Source organism: Primulina huaijiensis, chromosome 16 (assembly GCF_012295235.1).
Source record: "Primulina huaijiensis isolate GDHJ02 chromosome 16, ASM1229523v2, whole genome shotgun sequence".
In the NCBI taxonomy this organism is placed as follows: Eukaryota; Viridiplantae; Streptophyta; class Magnoliopsida; order Lamiales; family Gesneriaceae; genus Primulina; species Primulina huaijiensis.
Window position 1 is genome coordinate 4,822,187 of NC_133321.1, and position 22,026 is coordinate 4,844,212.

The 22,026-nt window shown below is 33.9% G+C and overlaps 2 protein-coding genes and 1 long non-coding RNA gene across 3 annotated transcripts; all 3 read right to left on the reverse strand.

Annotated features, from left to right (window-relative positions):
* Positions 1-164: 164 nt before the first annotated feature.
* On the reverse strand, positions 165-3,694 carry LOC140960778 (uncharacterized). Its single transcript, XM_073419049.1, has 2 exons — positions 942-3,694; positions 165-853 (listed from the first exon to the last, which is right to left on the reverse strand). Exons 1-2 carry the CDS (start codon positions 2,188-2,190, stop codon positions 813-815), a joined length of 1,290 nt encoding a protein of 429 aa, XP_073275150.1. The 5' UTR covers positions 2,191-3,694; the 3' UTR covers positions 165-812.
* LOC140960966 (uncharacterized) lies at positions 3,084-4,466 on the reverse strand. Its single transcript, XM_073419294.1, has 2 exons — positions 4,070-4,466; positions 3,084-3,841 (listed from the first exon to the last, which is right to left on the reverse strand). The coding sequence occupies exons 1-2, from the start codon at positions 4,464-4,466 to the stop codon at positions 3,084-3,086; spliced, it is 1,155 nt and encodes a 384-aa protein (XP_073275395.1).
* Positions 4,467-5,852: 1,386 nt separating this feature from the next.
* Positions 5,853-7,693, reverse strand: LOC140960779 (uncharacterized). Its single transcript, XR_012172257.1, has 3 exons — positions 7,465-7,693; positions 6,328-6,441; positions 5,853-6,232 (listed from the first exon to the last, which is right to left on the reverse strand). It is a non-coding gene; the product is annotated as an uncharacterized lncRNA (long non-coding RNA).
* Between the last annotated feature and the right edge of the window lie 14,333 nt (positions 7,694-22,026).

Below are 22,026 nucleotides of genomic sequence, written 5' to 3' on the forward strand. Positions count from 1 at the left end.
ATTAGTTTGTTTTTTCTTTTTTATAAAGACATAAAGATAGAATGAATACTCACGAAGGATTTATAAGTACTATTTCTGCTTCAACCCTTTTTAGGTTGGGCATTGCTGGGAAAAAGCTCTTGCACGCTTCCATGGCTGTCAATCTGAAGTAATATATAGAGATAAAACATGTTTAAACACCATAATCATGACTTGTCCTACATAAAATAGAATATTCACTCTTGACATTCTGAAAAATAAACAGAAAAGAAAACAAGAAAGTTTCAAAAAGTAAATAACACGGAAGAAATCAATGAGTCTAAAGGTAAATTCTTTCAACTCCCATTTGTCAATATTAGTAATATAGTGTGGCTCAACAAAGCTTAGTTCACTTCAGCAATAACCAGAGTCTAATATGACCGGCATACTTCCGAAAGAATAATTTAGTAGAAATTTTTATATGGCATAATTTTTCTATATCAGGATAGCCTTATTGCTATACGTCTTTCGATTAATTCGCAACATGTAAATATGCTATTCCAAAGACTAAAGTAATTGAATCCCACATTGAAACTTAAAAAACATACAAAAATATGTGAGAAACAGATAACATCATTTATGTAGGAAGTTATTCCAAGGATGTAGGACAAGTCAAATAGTGAGCTTTGTTTTATTTGCTGAATTTTTTGTTCGAAAATGGATTTTGATGCTCTTCGACGCCAACTGGAAATTGTTTTAAAAAATTGTGAAAAACATAACGAAAGATAAAACCTTCAAGTCCGACATACTTAAGCTTTGTCCTTTCACCCACATTTGTTGCAATGCAGTCTCTTTTATTTCCACTCTTTACCCTTGACCGTGGCCATCTCCTGGTCTGCAAATTCAGATTATTTGTAAATATATCAATTTCATACATGCAATATCAAAATTATTCTGACAAATAAGTTAATGAAATTATGGACCTTGACGAAGAACTTCTTTGTATACAACATTTTTTGTTCTTGCATCATCAATATTTGTGATTGAATTTGGCTTTATCAAGACTTTTGTAGCGGACATTGAAGTGCCTCTAGATAATGCAACGTATAATTGGCCATGCGAAAACACAGGTTGTGGTAGGTATATTCCAACAATTGGTATAGTTTGACCTTGTGCCTTATTAATTGTCATTGCATAGCACAAACGAATCAGAAACTGTTTTCTTCTTAATTGGAAAGGATATCCCTCGTTCGCAGCAGGAGACAAGGGTATTCTTGGAATAAAAACATGTTTTCCAGCATGATGTCCAACAATTATTTCTGCATGGATGACATTGTCTTCAAATTCCTTACAAACCATTCGGGTTCCATTACACAGGCCTTCAGATGGATCTAAATTTCTCAATAGCATAATTGTACAGTTTTTTTTCAAAACCAAACGATGAGGAGGCATTTCATTTGGAGTCAAGGTATTTAAAAATTCTTGGGGATAAAAATTTTGAGTATCGTCAACAGCTTCATCAAAGCTTGCATATGTTTTACCTTCACCTGGGAAAAATTGAATAATTTTCTCATTCAACTTGTCAACATATTCATTTTTTGAAGTAAGTATTGCTCGACTTGTCATATATGCTGTTGATTCAGCATTTTCTATTAGATTCGGGAATATGTGATTTATTAGCATTTCTTCAGAAGACTCCTCATCATTTTTGCAATATTTGATAATCATTTCATCGGGAATTTTGATATTGCCTTCACTATCGGTAGGTTCAATCCCACTGCCTACTCGTAGGAAAAAATCGCTAAAAACAGGGTCAGATTTTGATCTCATATTTTCAGTTAGAGTCATATGTTGCATTTGTTTATACAAATAAGATTTTACTAAACTTGCATTAATTGTTTCTTGAATTGTGGCTTTTGGAACTACCGGCAAAACTTGCATGAAATCTCCTCCAAGAACAACCACCTTTCCACCAAATGGTTTTCGGATTCCCGTTATATCTTGTAAACTTCTATCAACAGTTTCAATTGCTATCCGCTTTGCCATCGGTGCTTCATCCCATATAATTAATCGTGTTACACGTAACAGTTCTGCAAGTCCACTTTGTTTTGATATTGTACAATAGCTTTCTTCATGCAAATCAATTGGGATTTTAAATCGGGAATGAGCTGTTCGACCACTAGGTAATATCGAAGCTGCAACTCCTGAAGTTTCTGTAGCAAGGGCAATCATATTTCTTTTCCTAACATTTGCTAGCAAAGCACGATATAAATATGTTTTCCCAGTTCCACCAGGTCCATTGACAAAAAAAAAAGGCCACTTCCAATGGAATCTAAGCACTCGAGAATTGTTGAGAATGCTTTTCGTTGCCCTGCATTTAATTTGGATTGAGCTAACAAGTCGTCAGGTGAGATTTCAATAGACATTTCCTCTCGAGCTTCTGTACAAATATTATCATTGTACTCATCTATTTCAATAGTTATTCTTGGCAAATCAAAAACATGAATACTTTTTCCCATACTTTCCAAAATAAAATTCAAGTTTTGCAATGTCTTTGATACCAAAAATTCCTTGTTGCCGTCATTTTCTTTCCTAAAATCTTCGGACATCGCGTCAAAGTAAGTGTCCCATATTTTTCTTACATCGGATGGCTCACAATATACTAAGATTGTTGCAAAAAGTCTTCTCAAAGCATATGGCATTTGGAAGCTCATAGCCTCATTCAAACACTCAAAGTTGCTCTCATCTGATTCAAGCAACCCCTTTCTCTGTGCTGCTTCTTTGAATGTGAAACAAATCTTTCCATTAACCGTTAACAAATAGTTAAACGAAGTAGGTCCTCTTACATGATTGAGCAATAATCTTAAATAATACCTTTCTCCTTCTGTAGGATTTGCACCATTTATACGTCCAATAACCTTTACTTTTTTCCTTTCATACCAACACTTGTTTCTTTTGTCCCATACATAATGTTCCGGGAATTCGGCATACAAATAAGATCTCGCTTTAGAATTTATTGAGCACATATGAAAAAATTCAGTTAGCATCGTCTTTGAGGTCAATTCATGTTGAATGACAATTTCCAAATTTTGATTCCTCCAAAATGTGATGCATTGTTTGTTAGGCTAGTGTAATGCCAAACTTATTACAGCCGGGGATATCTCGTTTAAATCAAATTCAAATATTCTCCACAGTGCTTCTTGTGCTGAGACCCACCTTGCATCTTGAAAGTTCTTAATCTCATCCACAACAGTATCACTATTGCTGGAGTCAATATGCACAACAACTTTATCATGTCCTTTATATATATATTTGTAAAGATATTTGACAGCCGTCAATCCAGAGCATACTTCGACATTAACATGACAATCATACCTTAACAGAAGGTAAGAATTGTGAGGAACAACCCATTGATTGTTTAGCTTTGCCTTTCGTATATCAACTATTTGCCCATCATTTATTCTTCTATAAATTGGATAACCATCTTTTCCTTGTGTTGTACTTTGACAAAACTGGCGTGGATAGTTGCTTTTACAACGCCCAGCAATCATACAAGAATTCTTTTTATTTAAATCCCCACAAGGACCATGCATCATATGCTTCACAACAAAATTATGAAGGTTGGGATTTTTGTCTTTGTTTGGTAATTCTGCTGATACATAGTAATCAAAATTTTCAGGACCATTGATTTTATAATCTTGCCTCAAAATAATCAACATGTGCATATGAGGCAACCCCCTCTTNAACTGGCGTGGATAGTTGCTTTTACAACGCCCAGCAATCATACAAGAATTCTTTTTATTTAAATCCCCACAAGGACCATGCATCATATGCTTCACAACAAAATTATGAAGGTTGTGATTTTTGTCTTTGTTTGGTAATTCTGCTCATACATAGTAATCAAAATTTTCAACACCATTGATTTTATAATCTTGCCTCAAAATAATCAATATGTGCATATGAGGCAACCCCCTCTTCTGAAATTCCACCACATAAACAAAAGCAGCAACCACTCCGAATATTGACTTGGTAATTATTTGATTTTTTAAATCTTGTAACTTAGCTCGAAATACCTTGGTACTTAAATCTGGTCGATCCTGAGGTTGCTGACCTTCTTTCAAATTATCTGTGATCTCTTTCCATTCTGGATTACAAGTCATTGTAATGAAAAGATCAGGTTTTCCAAACTTTCTTACTAATGCCATTGCATCAAGATATCTACGACGCATATCCCTTGGTCCTCCGATAAACGATGCTGGAAGAACAATTTTTCTTCCAATTTCATTTCCTTTTGTTTCTCCATTTATAATGCTGTCAACGATACCTTGATAAAGTTCTGACCTCATTTCCGCTTGGTTCCTTCTAAAGTAATCCAATCTAGTTGTTTCAAGCTTAATATACATATCAACTGCATATTGTTGCAACAATCTTCCAGCATATAAAAGCGTCGATGGCATGTTATCTCTTATTTGGAATTTGTAACAATAGTACTCTCGGCAAGAAACCATCTTTTGCTTGTCTTTGTTGATTACTATGATAATATATTAAAAAGTGAAAAAGTACACATTCAGAATATGACATTTTTCACAATTTACAAATAAATATTATATATAATATTATAATACAAATAAAACCATGCATTAAATTATAAAAATTAGAGAAATATTATATAGTGAATTGGTAAAAGTTCTAACAATGAATTAAATTAAATCAAACAAATTAGATAAGTACACAAAGCATAAAAACACCAAAACATCATTGATACATGTATAATGTTAATGTGTTTGCAACTAAAATACATAAGATGCATATTACATAAGTGGTAATGAAATCTTTAGAAAAATTCAAAGTCTTGACATGTGGATTCAATTATTTCATCTATCATGGAAGTGAAATATTTGTAAAAGTGATGAAATCTATTACTTTAAATATATAGATTGAAAAGAAAAAAGACGGAAACATGTACCATGTTGTTCCTCTTGAAGGATATTTTCGATAGAAGAAAAGTTCGATTGGACGGAAAAATTATCTTGAATTTGATTATTAGCTTCCATGGACTTGTATTTGGGAATATTTTGATGCCAACCATTATCTCCATTCGGAAAAAGAAGCGGATATTGTAAAGGATCATAACAACCAAAATAATGTTTAATTCTATGACTCTGACCATTGCATCCATGACTTACGATGTCTCTATCATATGGTATATTAGCATTATTGCCTTCGATCCAAATGGCAGCAACTTGATCAGCTGTAGGTGTATTGTAACATCGTTGATCCACAACAGCATTTTTACAAATATGTAGCCTAATTTCCTCAAGAGACGACCAATCATTTATTCTGCGTAATTATTGAGCGTAAAGGTTTCTTTTGAGAACCTCCATTAATAGTCTCATTGTCTCTTCATCGATATCAGCATTGCCCATCACATTCATTCTATTATTTAATTCATTACTTGTATCCCAAAAATACAATTGAAAATGAGATGGACCAGCCTCACCGGGCGCCATAGGTGGAAGAGTGTGGAATATTTGGCCTAACGCTCGAAACGTGTAAATGCCATGATTTAAAGAAGCAAGTTCTTTGTCAATTTTAACTCCAAAAGAAGTAAAAGAGAAGAGACTATTATAAACTTTAATTTTTTTCCGAAAATCAACAGCTTTGTGAGATTGATTTCCAGTGAACAGATCTATCAATTCAGGCGGCATCACAGTGTTCGCCAACTTAATTTTACCATTGTCACAACAAAATGTAGGAGATTCAAATTCAAACTTTCTCGCTTCACAGTAGCGACATATGTTCATAGGTTTCAATTCGTGCAGATCAACAAGTGATTGACCTAAAAAAATATAAAAAATATGATAAACATAAAAAAATATGTAGTTTCTCGATACTTTATAAAACTGTATGGAATTAAACTTGGTTTTACCTTCATGAATCAAAGCTTTCAGTAACCAAACTGTATTTTCCTTATTTAATTTTGTAGATGTGTTGGATTCACATTCGTTTAATCTTTTTTTTCTTCTCGAATTCACCACATTATTAATGTATTGACGTTTTTTATCTATTGATAAATTCGAATATTTGTTTTCGAAAGTGCAATATCTATTAAATGTCAATAAATCTGCAATTTAAAAAAAAATCAAACAGCTTGTGAGGAATCAAATTTGGATATATATTATTTCAATTAAATACTACAAATTTGAAATTTTCAATTGATGTACCTTGGTTAGTACGATTTTCAATTGATGGACTGGTTGCTTCAAAGAACTTACTGTTTAGCAACACAATTAGTTACAACTTTTTAGTTCAATATATTATCAAAGATGCAAATGACGTTAAATAAATATAGTTTTTTTTTATCAATACCTCTTCGAATTTGAGGAAGAAGCTTTTCTGCCCATAATAAATAGAAATTTTGTAAATTCTACGAATAAGGGCTAAAATTTCCGTTGATATCTCGAATCGACGCAACGATTGTACCTACATCCAAAGATATAACAAATATCAAATATTAGTACCAAAATCAATTTTACAGCTTCATGGTGCCGACCGTGCCGGTTCATATCACCAATCTTGGCTGATATTGCTAAGAAAACACCCCATGTTCTGTTCTTGAAGGTTGATGAACTTGAGGTAATGTTATACTTTGCATTGCTATTTTTAGGCACTTTAGAATACAATTGAGTATCCAAAAACACGATTAGGTAGCCGTGTACAAACTTTCGATTTAATTGAAGTAATCTGTCATTGGTTTGTTTTGGTTTGTTCATATCGATTTCAACAACTTGTAATTGCTTTTTGAGCATCCATCGTCATTGGGTTGCTAATTTGATACAAATTTCTTTAGGATGTGGCAAAGAAATTCCAAATGGTGGCGATGCCGACATTTTTGTTCTTCAAAGAATGGAAGGAAGTGGATAGGTACATAGTCGCAGTTGGTGGCATAGGAGTTGTTTATACACTCGTTCAAATCCCATTTGCAATATATAATGTTGCAAAAGAGAAGAGGCTGATACGCAACGGATTCCTCCAAGAGTTTGACTTTTATGGAGACAAGGTCAACAATTCTTCAACTTCTTTAATTTTTGCGATCAATAAAATATTGAATGTATAAATCATTTTTCATCAGTATTATGGCATAGATTAGTATGATAAAAAGAAAATGTTTGGGTTTAGGTAGAAAAGAAAATTCCAATTATATATATACATACCATGATGAAAAAATATATTATTCCATATGCAAAATGATCGAAGAAAATTTTAAAGTGTGAAACTTTAGCTAGCTTTTGAAAAATTGCACAAATTTTGTACTGCACAACATTTCTCCCCCAAATTGTATGATTTTTTTCTCCTCCACAGAAAAACAGAGAGAAACAAATTCAACAGTCGGTCTTTCCAGGAAGTTTTGCATAGAAACTGACTAACATCAAGAAAATCGAAATAACCCCCTCAACAATTGGTACCAAAAGTCGAGCTAAATTAAGAGGTTAAAAACTCACTCACCGGCAGCCTATGAAACTCGAGCTAGGACAAGATTTCGATCTCCAAATGCCTTGAAAAGTCAAGTCCAAGCAACGGCGGAGTCCCGGTCCGGTGGATGATGGCGGAAGAACGATCGGCGGAAGAACGGTCGTCGACAAAGTTGCGAAATACCCCTCAATATCGGTATCAATAGAAAGATTATGACGAGATTTTTTCGAATATGTATTTATTTCTAAATTTAGACGACTCGTACGGCGGCTAGCGGCAAAGGATTTAGAATTGTATGGAGAGAAGATTTTAACGAGGAGGAAAGTTTTATTGGAGAGAGAAAGTGAAGATAATAATAAGAGAGAGAAATGATTTTTTTAAAATTAAAAGAAAAAAATTATTTCAATCAAATTTAATTTTTATTTTCAACAAATATGTTGATATTTGTGGGAAAAATTATTTTCATTTTATCTATAACCAAATAAAAAATATATTAGAAAAAAATATGTTAACTTTAGATATAATAATAAAAATAAAAATATTTTAATATTTCAATCAAACTTTTTTTATTTTCAACAAACATGTAGATTTTCGTCGAAAAAAATATGTTCACTTTATTTATAACTAAATAAAAAATTTATTATAATAAAAATCAAAGTATTGATAGAAAAAATATGTTCTCAAATTTGATGTTTATCCAACAAATACGTATTTTTTCAATTTTAACCTTATCATAATAATTGATTTTACTAAAATATCCTTACTAAATTACTCAAGTGTGTACAAAATAAGGACAAAGTTGACAATACACAATGAAAAACTTTTTTATTTTCAACAAACATGTAGATTTTCGTCGAAAAAAATATGTTCACTTTATTTATAACTAAATAAAAAATTTATTATAATAAAAATCAAAGTATTGATAGAAAAAATATGTTCTCAAATTTGATGTTTATCCAACAAACACGTATTTTTCCAATTTTAACCTTATCATACTAATTGATTTTACTAAAACATCCTTACTAAATTACTCAAGTGTGTACAAAATAAGGACAAAGTTGACAATACACAATGAAAAACTTTGACCCTGGTTCACACTTTTATAATATGTATAGATTAAGTGATGAGAATATAAAACGTTGAAGAAAGTGAAGTAATTGTGACTAATACGATGATATGTTGGAAATTTCGTGAGGGTTATGGTCCCAGTGGGAGCCCGACGATCGTGTTTCCTTGGATACGGATAAGAATATGTATATGTATACGATGATAAGTTAATACGTAAGGCCAATGCCCAGTTGACCGGTGAGAATGTTGCTGGTGTCCACGCCGCCCAGTATTGTGGTTACATGTAGATGGATCCATCGCCCAACGCGTAGACGTAGACGTAGACGTAGATGAACACGAAAGTCACAATTAACGATCTGAATTCAACGAAAAGAAAAAGGAATATGTATATGTTGATGATAATATGAATACGTATATGTTGATGATGATATGAATATGAATATGTTTATGATGATATGAAAACGTTTATGCAAAAGTTTATGATAAAGGTTATGAAAATGTTTATATTTAAAGATGATGCATCATTATGAAAATGTTTTCCTTTAAAGTTTATGCATCATGAAAATATTTTTGAAAACGTTTATGGTTAAAGTTTATGCATCTTCATAAAACCGATATTTTAAGTACAAGTATTTTTCACTGTTGCATATGATCTGTATTATGTATTACTTGTTATCAAGGATATGACGTGTTGAGTCTTTATACTCACTAGGTGTGATTGATGCATGTGCTATTGATTATGAATATGTTAATGGAGGTCTTGATGGTTGACTTTGCTGGACTGAAGGTGCACATAACCCGAGGACCGACGCTAGTTTTCCGCACTAGTTATGATTTATGATTTTAAGTTATGTTAAGAATATTTTTATGACTTTTAATTATTTATGAGTGGTTTTTGAGAGGTTATAGTATGGGCTATTTCCTTTGATTTTCAAATGTAAGTTGGTTAATTTATTTTTAAAATGATGTCAAAATATTTTATGGTTCGGCCGAATGCTAAGTGAGGTTTTAAAAAAAAAATTTCTAGCACGTTTTAAGAAAACGATTAAGCAGACGTTTCAGTTGGTATCAGAGCAAAGGTCCTGTAAAGGATTGTGCCACCATCAGAGCCGGGAAGATCAGTCGTCAAGCCTCAAACTTGTAAGTTTTAAATGCTTTATATGATTTTATGTTGTTACATGCATGATGATATGAAATGAAAAATTATTTTTTTCAACGCATGTTGGCTTCGTGGTGGAATTGGACTATGTTGATTTTTTTGGGTTTTAGTATTGACGTTTTACTCTTTGGGCTATAAGATTAATCATGAATATTATGAATGCTTTGGGACACGTAGATTTTTTCTAATAAAATATTTATGATTCATGGTTACTAGTTGAATTAATTTTTTAGAATTATACGTAAGGAATAATGATTCAAGGATTTGTAACGACTTTGGGATATTGAAATGTATAAATTGGGATTTTAAGTTTGATGAAAGTTAAGATTTGATTATGAGAATTGATTTTGGGTTAATAAGTTTAAAATTATCGAAATTATGTTATGGGAACCCTGTAGAAGGAAATTAAGAATGCCAAGAACTTATGGGTTAATCGTAGGATTTTCGAAATTTAAGACCAATTAGGATAATTTTGCTTCTATCTGCAATTAAGAATGCCAAGGACTTATGAGTTAATAAGTTATGGATGTCTGCCACTGTCTGGTCTTTTGCATCTATCTGCAATTCTCCATTTCCAGGAGTTGGATCAACTTTTTTAAACTTATGTTTGAAGAATGTTTTTCCAATTTTTACTGGATCAGCTTTCTGGTCTTCCAACTTCTTTGGCTATAAAACTCTGAAACTACTTCAAGGACGACATGAATAAAAATATGTTTGTGTTTCTTATCGATATGTAGGGGTGTTTTGAATGCGAGAATTGATAAAGTAACCTCTTTGTTATGCTTGTTTATCCTCAATTTTTAGGTTGTTCTTGAATTTTTTGTGTGATTAATGTTTATAAGCTTGTCTGCTTCAGTGGAATAATTATTCATTTTGAAATGCTAGAATGAGTATGTTAAATCCCTTTTTTTCCCATAATTTGTTTTGGTTATTTAATTTGTTATGAAATTGCTTGTTAAAGTATTTTGTGGCTGCATTAGATCAATTTTTCGAAATTCATACATTACTATCATAAACGGGACTCTCATCTGCTGCACAACTGAATTTGCAGAAAATTAATGTAAATTTATTTAAGAGATGCAAATACCCTTTTTTTCATTTAATAGACGGTATTAACACAAAAGAATGGATATTCAAAATGTAGAATCCACTTCCATATTCTTACTACTTAGGATATAGCGCGACCCAGATGAATGTGGACATATGAGAATACAGCGAAGATGGACGCTTATTGTGCCCGTGTTGCTGCGAATATATTATGTGATGAAAATAGATTGATGAAAAACAAGTTTGATTAATATGTATCATACTGTTATGCCTTTGTGGTTAATGGAAATACAATAATACATAATTATTAGTAATTTTGTAAAAAACAAGGTTTTTTAATTTGTTATTTGTAATAACACCAAGTTGTATGTGTGATCATAATTTATGTTACACAAGTAAAATCTTAAAGCACATAGTCTACAAAATTGAGCATAATTTCAACTCTTTTCAGTTTTAAGAGAGATGCCCTTAATGGTATTAATGTTTCTGGATTGAACGCAAGATTCGATCGATACACCCGCGTAAACAATAAGAGTACTTATTCATCAAAATATAGCATATATTGGTCGACGTTTGAGGTTAGAAATTTGGGTTACTATGGTTGAACTTTCATAGTACAGATTAGTTTGAGGTTAGAAATTTGGGTCACTATGAGGAAAAGAATTAAAAAAACAATTTATAGCATTAGCAGATCGTATCGTAATGAGTTTCCATTACTAGTATGATTCGTCGACGGACTATACCTAAACAATACGAGTACATATGATGCATGTATAATTGAGCATATATTGTTTGTTTTTCAGGGTTAAAATTTTGAGCTACTACTATTGAACTTGTCAATTAAAAATAAATTAGGTTCGAAGTGTCTAAAATTCGGAATAATTTAGAATTAATATGGAATAATATCAGAATAATTCAAAATTAATTTGGGTACGAGAAAATTATTTTGTGCACACGCCCAATAATAATACGAGACATTGACGAATGCTGAGAGGAGGATTGCAAATGAATAGGAAGATTGCATTGTTCATTATTCAATGCGATCATATTTTGTGATATGAGACATCGACAAATGCTAAACTTCACTCTCAGAAGGGTATGCGTGATCATGTGGTATGGTACAATACATGAACAATACCAGTACATATGCTCTGTAATTATTCATATATTGTTCGTCTTTAGGGTTAAAAATTTGGGACACTTTGATAGAAATTTTCAACTTATAATAAATTAGGTTCCAAGTGAACCGAATTTAGAATAATCTGTTATTTAGACTTCTATAAGAGCAATATGTAATACGTCACTTGTATTTGAACTCAATTCTTAAAAAAATGTGTGATTATGTTGTCTGGTACAACACATTAACAATATCATTACATATGCTACATAATTGAGCATATGTTGTTAGTTTTTCAGGGTTAAAAATTTGGGCAACTAAGATTGAACTTGCCAACTTAAAATAATTTAGGTTCCAGGTTCGGAAAAATCCATAATCATTACAGAACAATTTCAAATATTTGCTTCACAAACACATGGTTTATGGCACAAGAAACTGATCATTTTGCGCACACATACAAAGATGTTATGATTAGATGCACAACAAACATTATGATTTTTCTAATGAGTTCTCTTTGTCGTGTGAATTATTTGTCAATTTCATTGATTTTGTTCGTCTAATGTCATGTGCACTACTTTGAAAAATGTAGAAAGGGAATTCATTGTTTATTATTCAATGAGATCACATGTTGTGACATCAGTCATTGCCCCATGTCAGTATAACATTGTCGGCGTGTGCGCAAAATGAGTTTACAAGCGACGCGTTACAAATTGCTCTTACAGAAGCATATTCGGCAACTTTTGAAGTTTATAATTACATATGTTTATGTGATTGTAGAAATTGTGTTGGAACATTTCATGTTCGCGATCTTGATTTTGATGTTAACAAAACTTGTCATTTTGTCACTAATGACTTATCGAAGTGCGCAGAAAACTGTAACTGATCAAGCTTCGAACAGATCAGTTAACCGAGCTAAAACTGAAGCTTTCGAGAAGCAAACTGAAAGTGCCAACTGATTGCCCAAACTGAATCAACTCAACTGATATATCAAGAACAGTTCAACTGATTGTCCAGCTGAAACGTGGTTCAGCAGAAGAACTTCAGAAGCCCGGTCAGCTGATGAAGTGCTCAACTGATGAAGAGCCCAGCTAAAATGTCCACTACTCGTTTTGCTTTAAAAGTACTAGAAAATTATTATTTTTTTTAAAAAAAAACTCTTACTATTTCGGCCGAATCCTTATAAAATATTTTTGAACCATTTAAGATAAAACAACCAACTAGTATTTGAAAATCAAAAGAAATGTCTCATTGCATAAAATCATCCAATGTTTTACCAATCCTAAAAAGACAATAATTTGAAAAATATAACTCATACTATCACCTCTCAAAAATCTCTCAAAGCATCAATAAAAAGTCGTAAAATCTTTTAACGTAAACTTAAAATCATAAGTGCGGAAAAATAGAAGCGCTGGTCCTCGGGTCATGTGCACCTTCAGTACAGTCAGGTCAACCATCAAGACCTCCATTAACATTATTATCATAATCATCTGCATCAACCATACCTAGTGAGTCTAAAGACTCAACACACCATAATCTTGATAACAGCATAATACGTATACAGATCACATACAACAGTGAAAAATACTTGTACTTAAAATAAAATTTCGTTAAGATGTATAAACTTTAACATAAACTTTTCATAACAACATATTCATCATAAACATATTCATATTCGTGTTCGTTGAATTCAGATCGTGATTGTGACTCGTATTCGTATTGGGCGAAAGATCCATCTACATATAACCATAGTACTGGGGGGCGGGGACATCAGCGATACTCTCACCCGTTAACTGAGTCATGGCCAACGTATTAACATATCATCGTATTCATATCAATAACATATCGTCGTATTCGTATCAATGGAAACACGATCGTCGGGATCCCACTAGGACCTTCACCCTCACGATATCTCCAACATAGCATCGCATTAGTCACAATCTCTTCACATCCTTCAACATTTCGTATTTTCATCACTTAACAAAAACATGCATATAATATCGTTTTTCTTTTAAACCAAGCATGCAATATGCCATTTAAATGTCCATATTAAATCATAAAAATCCATAAACATTTAAATATCATATTTTAACATATAAAAGTTCATAAACATCCATAATTATTGAAAATAATCATATTAGCATATAAAACAGCATTCGGAACACTGTCACGACGTTACTAATTTTTGGGTGTAAATTTACCGTTTTACCCCTAGACGTAAAAATCCTCGAATTTGACTTTTTCTTAATTCTATTGACTCTAACATATCCCAAATAATTATTTAAGCTTAATTAAAATTTTCATAATTTTATTTAACTTAAATACTAGACTTTTCAATTAATCCTTAATTATTCGTTTTTAAGACGTTTTTAAAATTCTCAAATTCAAAACTTAGACTTTTTATATTATTTTAGCCCTCGTGAACCATGACTCGACCCCCGTGAGCCATGTTTCGAATTAAATTCCAAAAAAGAAAAATGTAACCTTCGAACCAAGCCTACCCTTGAGCCATCTTTAACTTTTATCGAGCCAAGCTCGAACCATCTTGAACCAGCCACGAGCCAGACACCCTATGGACCCTTAGAACCCTTAGGACTTGACCCCAAGCCCCAACCGAAGCCACAACAAGAGGTGCAAGCGGCGGCCGAGACTCCTACTCATGCTAGGACACTTCGAATCGCACCTAGGACCCTAGCCACTGGACCAGCCCCTAAACCAGCCCCTCGAGCACCCTCCTAGGACCCTAAAGACTTGACCTAGCCCAGCCCAAAGCCCCCTAGCCGAGCCTAATCTCCCTTGCACGGCTGCGCACTCATGCGCGCACATGTGCCTCTGCGCGGGTGGAGTACTAGCTTGCTAGGACTCCTCCCCAGCCCCTTGACTCGAGTCCTAGCGTGGCTAGGACTCCTTCCCTAACCCCAAGCACAACCCAGCCCAGCCCTGGTCTCACCCAAGCCAAGCCATGCACGGTTAACCCCTCAATTATTTAATAAAAATATTTTCTATTTTTCAGTCATCGGTCTCTGTTCCTCGATCGCAACTCGAATAACTCTTAAAAATATACTTTAATGCATGTAAGTAGAAAAACTCCTAAAATATCACATAAGCATGTCACATAATCAATTTAGCAATTAAAATCATTCAGTTAACATTTTTCATATTCTCTAGATTTGCATGTAGTTGGATTACGTAGTCTTAATTTTGGACCTTACATGACCAGTTCAACTGAAAGAGTGAAATCAGTTCAACTGACGAGTCAACTGATTTCACCAGGCCAAATGAAGATCAGTTCAGATGACCAGTTAGGAGCATCAGTTAGGAATCAATCAGTTGCAGAACAAGACAAGCTTATCCAAGTGGATTCCAGCTACGCACAAGGATATAAAAGCGACTGTACGATCAAGGTACAATAATGGACGTTGCAGCATTACTTAAAGACAAAATGTTCCAGAATGGCTGTCGGAAAACTCGAGACTCAAATCTCAAGTAACACATTCAAGCTGCAACGGATAAAATTATTGAGTCTCACTGTACGATCAGTTTCCCACCTATAAATAGAAGATCAGTGAAGACCAACACATAGAACAAGTGTGTGTGAAGAAGAGAGGGCACGCTTAAAAGTCTTATCAGCTTAGTACAGAAGTCCTTTTTCCCTCAGTGTGTGAGAACACCTTCGTGTGGTATTCATTGTTCAGTTCTCACACACGCACACACAATCACTCACATATATCAAAGATTTGAGCTCATTGAATAGCTGAGCGAGTTTTGCACAAAGACAATAAACTTGTGTATGTAGTTTTTGACACATAGACGTTAAATAAGTGTGGGCTGAAAGGCTCTGCCTTCAGTCTAGTCTAGGAGTTCAGTTAGGCAGTAGGGTAAGTCATTAGCTGAGTGAGTTTGTACAAGGTGTTGTATAAATCAAAGTCTTTTGGTGTATCCTACCCGAGGAGGTAGAAGGTATAACGTAGGAGCAGTTGAAGTCTCCGGACACCCATAAACATAACTTGTGTATTTAACTGTTTAACTATTGTTTTCAAACTAATTGGATCAGTTAGAGCATCCGTCAGTTCAGTTTTCACCATAACGGAACTGATATATGCCAGAACTGATTCCCTTTATTTCAGTTAATTAATTTACACAAGTTAAATTGCTTTCAAATTAGTCAGCTTTCTTAACGAAGGATTACTTCGAGTATTTTCCGCTTGGTTTAACACCAAACTCGATTTAATTCATCGGTGTATGCATTCTTAAAACACGAGCTATTGAAGCTCATGGAGAATATTGTGTTTGAAGCACCTTCAAGGGTGCCCGAACCGATCCTTCACATTGGACAATGACTGATATAACATGTGATCTCATTGAATAATGAAAATTGCATTCATCTTCTTTTTTTGTTAAATTAGTGCAGATGATAGTAGATGAAGACGACCAATTAATTTGGAGACAACTAATACGACAATGAGAACTCATTAGAGACATCATATGCGTGTTGTGCACCAAATCATAACATCGTAGGCGTATGCACAAAATTCTCGTACCGAAAATACTATGTGTTTGTGCAAATATACAAAATTGTTCTATATTAATTCTGAATTATTCCAAATCTGTAACACTTCGAACCTAATTTAAATTTTAATCTTATTGACCCAAATTTTTTAACCCTGAAAGATGAACAACACATGCTCAATTATGGAGCATATGTACTAGTATTGTTTATGTATTGTACAAAACCACATGATCACGCATATTTTTTTAAGAGTAGATTTCAGATACAAGCGTTTGTCTTACAATCTAGTTTTATTATTCAAATACAAATAATATAAAGTTTTTTTTGCACCAAATATTAACATCGTTGGACGTGGGCGGAAAATGAGCTTCTCGTACCAAAATCCTATGTGCTTGTGCCACAAATACCTGAGATGGTACTTTATTAATTCAAGATTATTTACTATTCAATCTTAGTAGAGTCAATTTCTCAACCCAGAAAGACGAACGATATATGCTCAATTATGGAGCATATGTACTATTATTGTTCATGTGTTGTACCAGACGACATGATCGCACCCAATCTTTCAATTGTGAAGTTCAAATACAAGCGGCCTATTACAGATTGGTTATATTCAAATATGAAAAATATACAACTTGTTTTTCACCAAATATAAACACCGCCGGGTGTGGACAACTTCTGTTTTTCAACAATGAAAATCATAATCGTTTGTGTTGTAAATTTCACATATTGTACCTTATTAATTCAAAATGACTCCGAATTATTTAAGAGTAGGGTGTGAACAACTTTCCTTTTTCAGCAAGGAAAATTAGAATCGGTTGTATTGTAAATGTCACATACTGTACCTTATTATGCAATATTATTCCGAATTATTTAAGACTCAAACATAATTATGAATAATATGTAATATTATCTTTTAATTTTGCACCAAAAATGATGCTCACATACAACTTTATGTTATTGTTGAAACGTCCACTACACGTTTTTCTTAAAAAGTACTAAATTTTTTTAAATTACGAAAAACTAGCGTTGGTCCTCTGGTTGTGCAACGCCCCGAAAATTTAAAGGGGTCCGCGAACCACATGCATACAAATTATTAAATTCTTTGTATTCTAATTAAATTATTTTAATTGCATAAATTAATCATGCTGTGCATTTTTACATGTTTAAAATATACCTTTCTGCATTGTTGCATTAAAATGTATTTTTAAAGGTTATTCGAGTTGCGATCGAGGAACGGAGACCGAGGGCTGAAAAAAATAGAAAATGTTTTTATTAAATAATTGTTTTTAATTATTTAAAACATGAGTGTTGTTTTTTTTCTTATTTTTGAAAAATAAGGGGTTTTGAGGTGATTTTATACGCTGGGACGTAAATTTTATCGGTATTGGTTTTCAAACAAAATGCAAGCTTTCTAGCCATCCGACTAATAAATTCACAAATTTATTTTATCAAAACTTTGTAAATATTTTATTTAAATCCTAATTAAAACTAATGGGCTTAATAGGCCTAAGCCTAATTAGTAAATTAATTAGCTAGTTTTATTATATGAAAACACTTGAAACCCTTCGCTTTGCATCATAAACTCACGCCACCTACTTTAAAAAATCTGAAACACTCCCCACCCCACCCTACACACACACGGCACATATTCATACCCTCCAAAGAGATTTTCGAAGGGGTTCTAGTAGAAGCAAGCCAAAGTTCGCGTCCCGTTCTTCGTCGTCAACGGATTTTCGAGCGTATAAAACGCAAAGGCACGCCATATTTCTTTCCTTCAATCCTCTATCGCATCATAATATTTATTTGAACATGTTTTGAAAGAAAACAAGGCACACAACTTGATATTTTCGTAACTATGTTTACATGTGTATTAAACTCTTGAATTGTGGTTCCAAAATCATGTTTTCATGTTGTTAATGAGGCTGTCATGAATTAGGAGGTTAAGGGGCAAGTTTTAAGCAAGTTTAGGGACCTTAGAACACACGAAAAACACTGCAATCAAAATAGAAACAAGCTGGACCCAGTTGCACGTTTTTGTGTCTAGGTGTTCGGTTTTGGGAACTTGTTGCTTGGCTTGGGTTTCGGTTGGACCAGGGCTGGGATAGAGTCACATGAGGGGTCAGGGAAGAGTCATAGCCACGCTAGGACTCGAGACAAGAGGCTGGGAAGGAGTCCTAGCAAGCTAGGACTCCAACCCGTGAGATTCAAGGAGAGAACAGCACAGGTTCAGCAGCTGGTGCAGGGCTTGTGGGCTCGGCCAGGGGGACTGGGCTGGTCTAGGTTAGGTCCTTAGGGTCCTAAGAAGGTGCACAAGGGGTTGGTTCAAGGCCTGGTTCGGTGGTCAAGTGGCTAAGCAAGAAAACACGGAGGCCTAGTCTAGGTGGGTTTCTCGGCCATGCTTGTGCTGAAGTGGGGCTTCAGTTTTCAAGCTTGGGGGCTGAGTCCTATGGGTTCTAAGGGTGCAGGAGGGTCCCTAGAGGGGCTGGTCATGAGTTGGTGCAGGGTGGCTCGATGGGGTTCGAGCCAAACATAGAAAACGAGATGTAGAAGCTCTTGGCAGCAGGATATGCGAGAGGTTGCTGTCTTGTTTAGATAGTTTGCTGCTCACGTCCAGGGGCTTGGGTTGGTCTGGGTATGGTCTCGGCGTGGTCCAGGGTCAGTTAGGGTCATGGTGGTTCGGTGGTGGCTCGGCTGGAAGAGCCCTCGGCTAGCTAGGAGTCCTAAGATATACTAGGATACACATGCACAACACATGCAGAATGTGGGTCAAGTTCCAGCAAGGTTTGAGCGGGCTTGGGCTAGGTTCAGGGGCTTAGGCTTGGTCACTAGGGTCCCTAGGTGGGTTGGCTAGGTTTTGGCTCAAGGTGGCTCGGGCGTGTCTCGAGTAAATTAGGAGATGGCTCGGTGTGTTCGATAACGTGTCAATTTCGAAAATTATAAGGCAAAAATTGAATCCATGGGTCCACGGGGGTGGCTCATGACTTGGAAGGGTAGAATAAATCTTAAAAATGTTATGTTTAAAATTTGGGATCAAAACAACGAGTTTTGGATTTATTCGGGATTTAATCGCCGCACGAAATGCTAATTAACGAGTTAATCGAAAAGTCTAGTTTTGAGCCTTATAAAATTATGAAAAATTAGGTTTAAGCTTAAATAATTATAATAAGTCTAAGTGTTTAATTTGGGAATTTTATATTAAGGTTTGGTTTAATTCGGAATTAAAACGCATTAATACGTCACATTTAAAAATTAATTTAAAAGTCCTCGATTTAGGCTAAATAAAAATATGAGAAAATTCATGTAGGCTTAAATAACTATTTGGGACATGTTAGAGTCAATAAAATTAAGAAAAAGTCAAAAAGATAAAATTATACGTCCAGGGGTAAAACGGCCTTTTCACACCTAAAAAGTAGTAAACGTCATGGCAGTGCCCTGAATGCTGTTTTATGTGCTAATATGATTATTTTCTACAGTTATGGATGCTTATAGAATTTTAAATGTTAAAATGATATTTTAAACGTTTATGGGATTTTATATGTTAAAATGATATTTTAAATGTTCAGGGAATTTTATATGTTTATGATTTACTATGTCAAAATGTTATTTTAAATGTTTTGAGGTTAAAATGATTATTTTCAAATGTTTGAGTTTTTACATAATTAAATAATGATTTTTAAATGTCCATGGATTTTTTATGATTTAAAGGTTGACATTTAAAATACATGTTGCATGCTTGGTTTCAAAAAATGAAAAAAATGTTATGTTATTCATGATTTTCATAAAGTGATGTGGATGAAAAATGTTGAAGGAAGTGAAGTGATTGTGACTAATTCGTTAATAATGGCGATGTCGTGAGGGTGATGGTCCCAGTGGGAGCCCGACGATCGTGTTTCCATTATTGCGAATATGAGGTTATGATGTTATGAGGTCTGAGGAAGAATGGGAATATCGTGAGGGGAAAAGGCCCCAGAGGGAGCCTATTTATGGGAGAAGGCCCCAGAGGGAGCCCCGACGATCGTATTTCTATTCGATCATGTTAGGCCAAGGCTCAGTTGACCGGTGAGAGCGTCGCTGATGTCCCCGCCGCCCAGTACTGTGGTTATATGTAAATGGGTCCATCGATCATGTCATGTCATGTCAGGAAAGTCACAATTAACGATCTGAATTCAACAAAGGATAATGAAAATGTTTATGATCATGATAAAATGTTTTATGTCATGTTTTGAGGAAAAAGAAAACGTTAAGGTTTATGTTATGCATGTCATGAAAATGTTTATGTTTAAAGTTGATACATCATTATGAAAAGGTTTTTATGCGTCATAAAAAGGTTTACGAAAATGTTCATGTTTGAAGTTTATGCATCTTCATGAAAACGATATTTTAAATACATGTATTTTTCACTGTTGCATGTGATTTTATACGTATTACTTGTTATCAAGATTATGGTGTGTTGAGTCTTTAGACTCACTAGGTGTGATTGATACAGGTGTTTATGATATTAATGTTATGGGAGGTCTTGATGGTTGAACTGACTGGACTGAAGGTGCACACGACCCGAGGACCAGCGCTTCTAGCTTTCCGCATTTATGATTATGATTTACGTTAAAGATTTTTACGACTTTTTATTTATGCTTTTGAGTGATTTTGAGAGATTATAATATGGGCTGTATTTCTCAAATATATAGTTGATTGTTTTATTTTAAAATGGTTCCAAAATATTTTATGGTTCGGCCGAATGCTAAGTGAGATTTAAAAAAAAAAAAAATTTCTAGCACGTTTTAAGGAAAAGAAAGGCAGACGTTTCAGGTTGTGTGCACCTTCAGTCCAGCAAGATCAACCATCAAATCCCTCAACAATATCAATATCAATATCATGTTCACCTGCATCGATCACACCTAGTGAGTCTAATGACTCAGCAAACCATAATCTTGGTAACGAGTAATACATATACAATCACATTCAACAGTGAAAAATATTTTTACTTAAAATAATATTTCACGAACATACATAAACATAACCATTTTCCTTTCATCATAAACATTTTCCTTTTCATCATATACGTATACGTTTCCCTTTTATTGAATTCTGATCGTTAATTGTGAATTTCGTATTAGCTGAAGGTCGATAGATCCATCTACGTGTAACCACAGTACTGGACGGCGATGACATCAGCGACACTCTCACCCATCAACTGAGTCTTGGCCTTACATATCATCATAATCATCGTATCATCGTCTTAGTCACAACCACTTCACCTCCTTCAACTTTTCGTATTTTCATCACTTATAAAAATTTAAGCATAAAATAATCATTTTTCCTTTAAACCAAGCATGCAACATATCTTTTAGCATTATCGTTCCATTATAAAATTCCATAAACATTTAAAATAAACACATTATCATTATTTACAGCATTCAGGAACTGCCAGGACGTCTACTATTTTTCTAGACTTAGAATTTCTCGATTTTGACTTTTTTTTCTTAATTTTGTTAACTCTAGACAATCCCAAATAAATATTTAAGCTTAAATTAAATTTCTTATAATTTTTATTTAGTTTAAATTCGAGACTTTTGATTTAATTTCATATTTATTAATTCGTAGAGCGTTTTAATCCCGAATTAATTCAAACTTTAATATTTTCTTGCCAAATTTTAAATATAAACTTTTTATACCTAAACTACCCTCGTGAACCAT

What these genes read in the sequence shown, in the direction of transcription:
- LOC140960778 (XM_073419049.1), bottom strand. Translation starts at nt 2,190, where the DNA reads ATGATTGCCCTTGCTACAGAAACTTCAGGAGTTGCAGCTTCGATATTA. An exon ending in CAAAGAAGTTCTTCGTCAAG is followed by an intron (nt 854 to 941) that starts GTCCATAATTTC and finishes CTGAATTTGCAG; the next exon opens with ACCAGGAGATGGCCACGGTC.